This window comes from Nelumbo nucifera, chromosome 2 (genome assembly GCF_055504915.1).
Source record: "Nelumbo nucifera cultivar China Antique chromosome 2, China Antique-T2T, whole genome shotgun sequence".
NCBI classification, from domain to species: domain Eukaryota; kingdom Viridiplantae; phylum Streptophyta; class Magnoliopsida; order Proteales; family Nelumbonaceae; genus Nelumbo; species Nelumbo nucifera.
The window spans coordinates 103,208,318-103,215,628 of record NC_142650.1 but is presented as its reverse complement, the minus strand read 5'-3'; the positions used below and the strand labels follow the sequence as shown (position 1 = coordinate 103,215,628).

Sequence of the window (7,311 nt, the reverse complement as noted above, 5' to 3'; positions counted from 1 at the left end):
TCCCGCTTTCTCTTTTTGCCTTGTTGTATTTCTAATTGGGACCCAAGGGCTTCCTTCGCCTGAATGAACTTGTCGGCATCATCGAGGAAGTTCTCCATTGTCTTCGGAGGGTTCAATCCGAGGCGCCAACGAAACTCGACATGTCAAACTCCCTTCTGGGCCGCACTAAGCTGCACGGCTCAGTTGAGGTTGGGAATTTGTAGACATTCTGCATTAAACCTCTTGATATAATTGTGGATTAACTCGTTCTCCCACTGTATCACGTTCAGAAGGCTCTCTGCAAACTTCGGGCACTTCTTACTTGTGATGAAATGGGCGATGAACAGTGTCTAGCTCTTGACCGAGCCTGGCTATAAGTTTTTGTACCACGTCCTAGTTGTACCTCTGAATGTTGTGGAGAACACTATATATAAGCTTGGCTCATCTGCTCTAGTGAGTAACATCAGGGACTAGAAACTGTTGACATGGTCATTCGGGTCAGTGTTCAAGTCATACGTCTCCAATGCAGGTGTCTTGAAGCCTTTTGGCCTTGGGGCCGAGAGGATTTATGGTGCTAGGGGGTAGGGCCGTCTCAACAAAATTGGAGCCGACTTTGTAGCTACCGAGCTCACTTCCTCCCTTGACTTGTCTACTGCTTCCTGTGGACTGCTCTTTGCTGAAGTGCAACATGTCCTGTGCCGGCATCGCTTCTTAGCGGCCTCGTTGTTGGTTTTATTCACCTTGGTATTGTCTAGCACTTCGTTCCTAGTGTGCTCCCACTCTTAAACGTTGTCATGAGGCTATGGCTAGTATCTGTTGCTAGCATTCTCACAAACGCAAGTTGGCTGTTGACTGTTGCCGTGCCTCTCACCTCGAGCTGCTGGTTGCTGACTTGATTCTTACGGCTCTTACGCCGCGAGTGTTGTTGTTGATCGGTCTTGCATTGGTGGCTGCTTTGGGGCCGATCCTTCTGGTTTACCACTTGAGGAGGTGGTGGTGTGTGTCGACCCGCTGCTGGATCCCGAGGTGGGGTCTGACCCCGATGAGGGGCTGGGACCCGAGATGTCCCTACACTTCGGGGAGGAGATCGACACATGTTCTGTTGGTCTTGGTTTTGATTTTGATTCAGGTTTTGGTTCGGCTGGAGTGGTGGGAACTGCTGTTGATAAAAGTAATATTGCTGGTACTGTTGGAACTGATGGATCTATTGCATTTGAAGCTGCATAACCCGAACACTCTGCCCCAACTCGTGGAACTACTGCTCACCAACCCTGGGAGGAACCACAGAGGGCTCTACGATCGAGATGGCGGCACTCACATGAGGTAGGGGAACGTTGAGGGGTTGCGTGCTGAATGCTTGGCATTGTGTCATTAGAACTCCTGAGATAGTGAGAGGGATGGTGATCTGCTTGATTGTCACCAAGGAGAATTCAAGGTTGTACGGGATTTGCTTCTGCCCCGCAATAGCAGTCATCTTGACGCTCTTTCCGGTGTTTCTTGGTGATGCCGTTGATGAGATGCTGGTAGTGTGGTTAAGGTAGAAAACTTGACTTTCTTGTCACGTTTCCCACAGACGACGCCAATTGATGGTGCACGATCTGGTCGCTCTTAGATGGATCGCATCTCGGACGTCGATTGCCTAGTTGGCAGGTCGAGTTGCAAGACAGGCAGGATTAGAGAACCCGGGGTGGCTAACCGGCATAGTCACTCCGATGCTTAAGTTATTAACTGGTTGTATGCGAGCTGAAAGCTTGTAAGTATGAGAGCTAGTGAGCAAATAATCGTGTGTACTTGGGTCTCAGGGGTTGATGCCCTTATATAGATGGGTTGTTGTGGGTCTCACGAAACACCTCCGCTCGGCTCGCGCTATTAGGAGTCCATTCCGCCCTGGGAGGTGGATAGCGTGTTTGCCGATAAGGCCTATCCTATTCGTCCAATTCGGGTGAGATGAGGATAAGACCTACGACATCCTAAAGAGCTCAGAAACGGCTAGCGCTTCTAGAAGTCTGGTACGTGTCACCTCGATAGGTTGGGCCATCCTGAGCTACTTGAACCTCGGTCATTGCCGAGGTGCCCGAGACACCCGTAGTGGCTGGTGGTGCTGAGATGGCAGCAAAAGCAGAATCGTAATCTAATCAGGAGGCCGTGTCCACGTGTCTAGATCGTGCGAAATCACCCCTCATCAGTAGGTAAAGCAACTGTGGCCTTTAGGATAATGATTTCCATTGTAAGATGTGGTTGAAGTGGGTCTCCAAGAGCCACCGTGGCTGGGACCACCGATGTATTGGCTTTGGCTTGGGCGGTGTTAAGGCATATTAAGTCACCGCCGATGAAAACCCTTAATTTGCTGAAAGAAGGGTTCTCATTTTCTAACGGAAATAAAATTTTGATAGTAAGCATAAGAAAAGAAATGGAATTGGGATCTTCTCTTGCTTCACACCAACCTCACACCACATCCCACCCTGGATTGCGAGATGTTCCGATGTGCGGTCCGGGCATGCTGTGATGAAGGGTTCTCATTTTCATATACAAACATGGTCGCTACAGATTCTATTTCCCTTCACAGAACACCTGGTGGACGTGAAAAAGATAATTCAGCCATAGAAAGGACACGTAAAGCTACGGTGATAGGAATTAAAACCATTATAAATTAGGTGGGAAGGATAGCCTTTTTGGCCGGAGTTGTGAGGCAGAGAGAAGAGAAAAATGAGTCCTTGGCTACAACGATTGTGGCCGGACGGCCGACAAGGCATCTTCCTTGGTACCCTCCCTTTGTCTCTCATCTTCCTCCTTTCCTCCATCTTTCTCTTTCTGTTCAGTTTAGGTTACAGAAGTCGAATCAAGAGTCACAACCTACCACCTTCTCCATTCCGGCTTCCGGTCATAGGGAACCTCCACCAACTGGTTTCGACCTCGCACCGTGATCTTCACTCCCTCGCACAACGCCATGGCGCGCTTATGCTTCTTCATCTGGGCAACTCACCAACCTTAGTGGTGTCGTCGGCCGACACAGCTCGAGAGATCATGAAAACACATGATCTCATCTTCTCCAGCAGACCCAAGAGGAGCAACAGTTGGCGTCTTCTGTACAATCACAAGGATGTGGCACTTGCACCTTACGGCGAGTACTGGCGTCAGATCCGTAGAATCTGTGTTCTCCAGCTTCTTAGCGTGAAGAGGGTTCAATCATTTCAACCGGTGAGAGAGCAAGAGACGGCTCTTTTAATCGAGAACATCCAACGCTCCTGTTCTTCCTCACCTTCTTCCTCGGCTTTGGTCAACCTGAGCGATGCGCTGGTTTCTCTCACGACCGATGTAATCTGCAGGGTTTCCTTCGGAAGGAAATACAGTGGAGGCGGGGAGGGTTCGAAGAAGTTTAAGCAGATGTTGAAAGAACTCATGTATCTATTGGGAGTTTTCAACGTCGGACACTTCATCCCATGGCTTGCTTGGGTGGATTACATTAGTGGTTTGAATGCAAGAGCGGAAAAGTGCTTCAGAGAAATGGATTGTTTTCTGGAACAAGTAATTGAAGAACATATTCATCAAGGCAATAAGACTGGTGGTGGTGAAGAAGACTTGGTAGACGTTTTGCTTGCGATAGCCAAGGATAAGACGATTGGTATTCCTATTGAGAGAGACAACATCAAAGCTATCATGCTGGTAAGCAGAATAATTAAAAACTCTTCCTTTGGCTTCTATCTGCAACTTTTTTTCTTTTCAACTGATGAAATATATACTCCAACAATCATCTTTTGCCCTTTACAGCGAAAAAATTATTCTCTTTTATACCTTTGAAAATCAACTGATGTAAACATAGTTTGGGAATCGGGTCTTGACTCGGTTCACTTGCTGAGTTGAGTAGAAATTATCTCTTTGTCAACCAGTCTATTTAAGAATTTAATTAAATTTAACCACACAGTATGGATCACTAGCCATGGTATACTTGCGAGTATTGTTGTTGAATTTACACCAGGAATTAGATAACATAAAGAAACTTTTTTACCTAAATGCTATGCCGTGTCTCATAACACTTCAGGCTATATTTGGATAGGAAACAAGGGAGGAACGTAACTGAAAATTAAGGAATTTATTACTATCAAACTAAACCCAGGGCAACAGTTTCAGCAGTAGGGAGTTCAACCTACCATTGTAGTGTTACTATAAATTAAATCATCGTGTTTAATAACTTATACTCATGGATTCTCATTAATTTCTTTTATCTCGTTTCCATTGTAGGACATGTTTGTCGCAGGAGCTGACACTACACATACAGCCATGGAATGGGCAATGGCGGAGCTCTTAAGACATCCAGAAGTGATGAAGGAATTGCAGGAAGAGGTGAGAAATACGAGTAGTGGCAAACCCTATGTTACAGAGGAGGAAGTAGAGAAAATGCAATACTTGAAGTTGGTTATAAAGGAGACCCTAAGACTACATCCTCCAGTTCCTTTGTTGGTACCAAGAGAATCGACCCAAGATGTCAAGATAGAAGGATACAACATTCCAGCCAAAACAGTGGTGCTTATCAATGCTTGGGCAATTGGAAGAGATCCTGCATCATGGGAAGAACCAGAGAAATTTCAACCAAAGAGGTTCCTGACTTCTGCTAGTAACCTAAATATTGACTTCAAAGGAAATGATTTCCGGTTAATTCCCTTTGGAGCAGGCAGGAGGGGATGTCTAGGAATTCAGTTTGCAATGGTTGCCAATGAACTTGTACTAGCTAATCTTCTGCACAAATTTGATTGGAAATTACCTGGTGGATCCAGCGGAGAGGATTTAGATATGACAGAAGCTTCAGGGACCACAGCTCACAAGAAGCACCCACTCGTTGCAGTTGCAATTCCTCACCAATGTCAAATATGAATTATATAGTCCACATGTAAAACAAAAGCAACAGATGTATGTGGAGAGAGAGAGAGAGAGAGAAGGGGGGGTGTTGTCAGGATAAGGTTAATGTATACCCCGTCCCGTATATTGATGTTACTGGTTAAATAAAACAATTCTAATTATATTACTACCAATAATAAATAATTATAGTGGGCCCCATTTTGATTTAGGGCTTTCGGTCAAGTCTCGGTAGAACCAGTCTTGAGCGAATTGTTTAATGGAGATAAAATCATAGACCTGATTATATTTAAATAATAACTTAAAATAATATTAAATTATTTTTATGAAGTTAAATGTTTTTAATTAATATTATCTTATTTGCTATCTATCAAATTTACTATTTCAAACATAAAACAGGATAAAAATTACAAGAAAGTTAAAAAAATTATATATTTCCACACACAAGCATTGATCTACACACAAGTCACATGGGTTCGGCCCAGTCTTTGTTACAAGGCCTGGCCGAATTCATTGGAGAGCCCAGTAAACCCCATGAGCCCATCATATGGACCCTATGGGCCCAACACTTACATTAAGTGGTCCCTGGGCCAAGCCATCTTATAGAAACCCAGTGACTGTGGGCAGGTGCAAGATTAGCCCATCAGGTATCATCCCAAATGGTCTTACACTTAACCTCTCAGCCCATAATGATCAAGCACTACTCGACAAGAGATGACCTCTCCCTCGGCTGCAAGGAACAGTGCTGCACTCTTTAATTATATGGATCATGGGAATTAAAACCATTTACAAACATTTTGAAACCATACTTATCTATATATCATATATACAAATTTTGCAAAACAAAATTCCAACGATTGAAATCAATTGCCGACAGTTTGGTTTCCATCAGAGAGAGTGCATCCCCGATCATTACCTTTGTTCGACAAAGGGACTGATCCCGTCACTATGATCACCCACTCAGATAAATTCTCAGACTGTCTCAACATACCCAGGTTTTGACCCCCGCTAAGGATCTCATTGATTTACATATCAAAGACAGCCCAATTCGACACTTAGTGCAGTACCATAATCGGGTTTAGGGGTCAGGTGTAACTTTCCAGTTTTGCCCATCAATCTCTAAGGCCCAGGGCAATACTGGAAATCTGGTCCGATTCAAGGATTTAATTAATCCTACACTGTATATGCCTTGGGTCTCACCCTAGCAATTGAGACAAGCCACCCCAACAGTTGACAGCACACCAGTATCGGCCTTGGCAGGATAAATCTATCCAAACTTATCCAACGGCTATAAACATTTAAACCAACACAGTATCCAGTCCAGTTTTAAGATCTTACAAATAAATTACATTAAATATAAAAAATACCTAAGACCGATTGAAGATAAGGACATACAAAAACTATCCAAGAGTAAACACTTTCCCTATCTTCAATTTCGTTTCATAGGGTAGAAAGCTCAAAAGCAAAAGCTTGTCCAAACGGATTAACCACTTCGACCCTAATCAAAATGGACCTCCGTAGAGAAGGAAAATGGTAAAACGCATTAGTCCTTGAAACAGCTAGCTAGCAACATCAAGAAGGGAAAGAGTACGATACTACTATTACATTACATTACAGTACAACAAAACCATCTGGACCGTCCGATCGCAGGGGAACGGGCCTTCCCTCCCTCCTTCATGTGGCCTGTGCAGCGATCTTCGAGGCCTCAAGATCCGCAGCTTTCTTGAGGAAGCTGTTACCGTCATCTTCGAGGGCCATCTGAATCGGCGATTCACCGAGGCCGTCGGCGATGGCCAGCATGATCTTCTTCATCTCGGCCCTAAATTCGTCGAGATCGACGGCGCCACTGTTGTCGCAGTCGAACTTGTCGAAGATGGAGTCGTAGAGCTTGGTGAGCTCGTCGGGCGGGGTGGCGACGTCGATGCCGAAGTGGGACTCGATCAGGCGGAACGACTCGAAGGCCTTGCGGAGCTCGGAGCGCGAGAGCACACCGTCGCTGTTCAGGTCCAGACTCGCGAACCGCTCCTCCACGCTCTTCTTGAACGCTTCCTCATTTTCCACGAAGGCTCGAACCGTCGATCCGTCTATTATCACGATTCCCATTTCTCTCTCTCTTTTCTCAGGTATAATCACTTTTGAGTCTTCTTCTGACTTCTCTCTCTCACTCACTCACTCACTCAACTCCGAATCGAAGTAGTTTATCTTTAAAAAGATCGGGATAGTGAAAATTACGGGAATGACCACGTCTTTTCCTTGAAATTTATTATTTTGTGGGCTTTGATTGGGCTATTTTGGTCTGTCGCTATTTGCAAATGTGTTTTTTATTTGTGCTTAGTTGCTTACGTTGCAATTGGTTTTGATTGGGTCTGGCGGTGATCGGTGACCATTTAAAGCGCGTGAGAATTGATACGGGACACGTGGAAGCGCGTATTTACTCAATCGGTGGTCCGGTAGACGGTAGTGTGTACTACGAGAACAGAA

At 45.0% G+C, this 7,311-nt stretch overlaps 2 protein-coding genes across 2 annotated transcripts; one reads left to right on the top strand and one right to left on the bottom strand.

Moving 5' to 3' along the window:
* The first annotated feature begins 2,325 nt into the window (after positions 1 to 2,325).
* On the top strand, positions 2,326 to 5,016 carry LOC104587463 (cytochrome P450 736A117-like). Its single transcript, XM_010245083.3, has 2 exons — positions 2,326 to 3,642; positions 4,219 to 5,016. The coding sequence occupies exons 1-2, from the start codon at positions 2,686 to 2,688 to the stop codon at positions 4,846 to 4,848; spliced, it is 1,587 nt and encodes a 528-aa protein (XP_010243385.1). The 5' UTR covers positions 2,326 to 2,685; the 3' UTR covers positions 4,849 to 5,016.
* A 1,111-nt stretch (positions 5,017 to 6,127) lies between these two features.
* On the bottom strand, positions 6,128 to 7,018 carry LOC104587464 (uncharacterized). Its single transcript, XM_010245084.3, has one exon. The coding sequence runs from the start codon at positions 6,931 to 6,933 to the stop codon at positions 6,505 to 6,507; it is 429 nt and encodes a 142-aa protein (XP_010243386.1). The 5' UTR covers positions 6,934 to 7,018; the 3' UTR covers positions 6,128 to 6,504.
* Between the last annotated feature and the right edge of the window lie 293 nt (positions 7,019 to 7,311).

Coding starts and splice junctions, on each gene's coding strand:
- LOC104587463 (XM_010245083.3), top strand. CDS start 2,686: ATGAGTCCTTGGCTACAACGATTGTGGCCGGACGGCCGACAAGGCATC. Junction 3,643..4,218: donor ACATCAAAGCTATCATGCTG/GTAAGCAGAATA, acceptor TTTCCATTGTAG/GACATGTTTGTCGCAGGAGC.
- LOC104587464 (XM_010245084.3), bottom strand. CDS start 6,933: ATGGGAATCGTGATAATAGACGGATCGACGGTTCGAGCCTTCGTGGAA.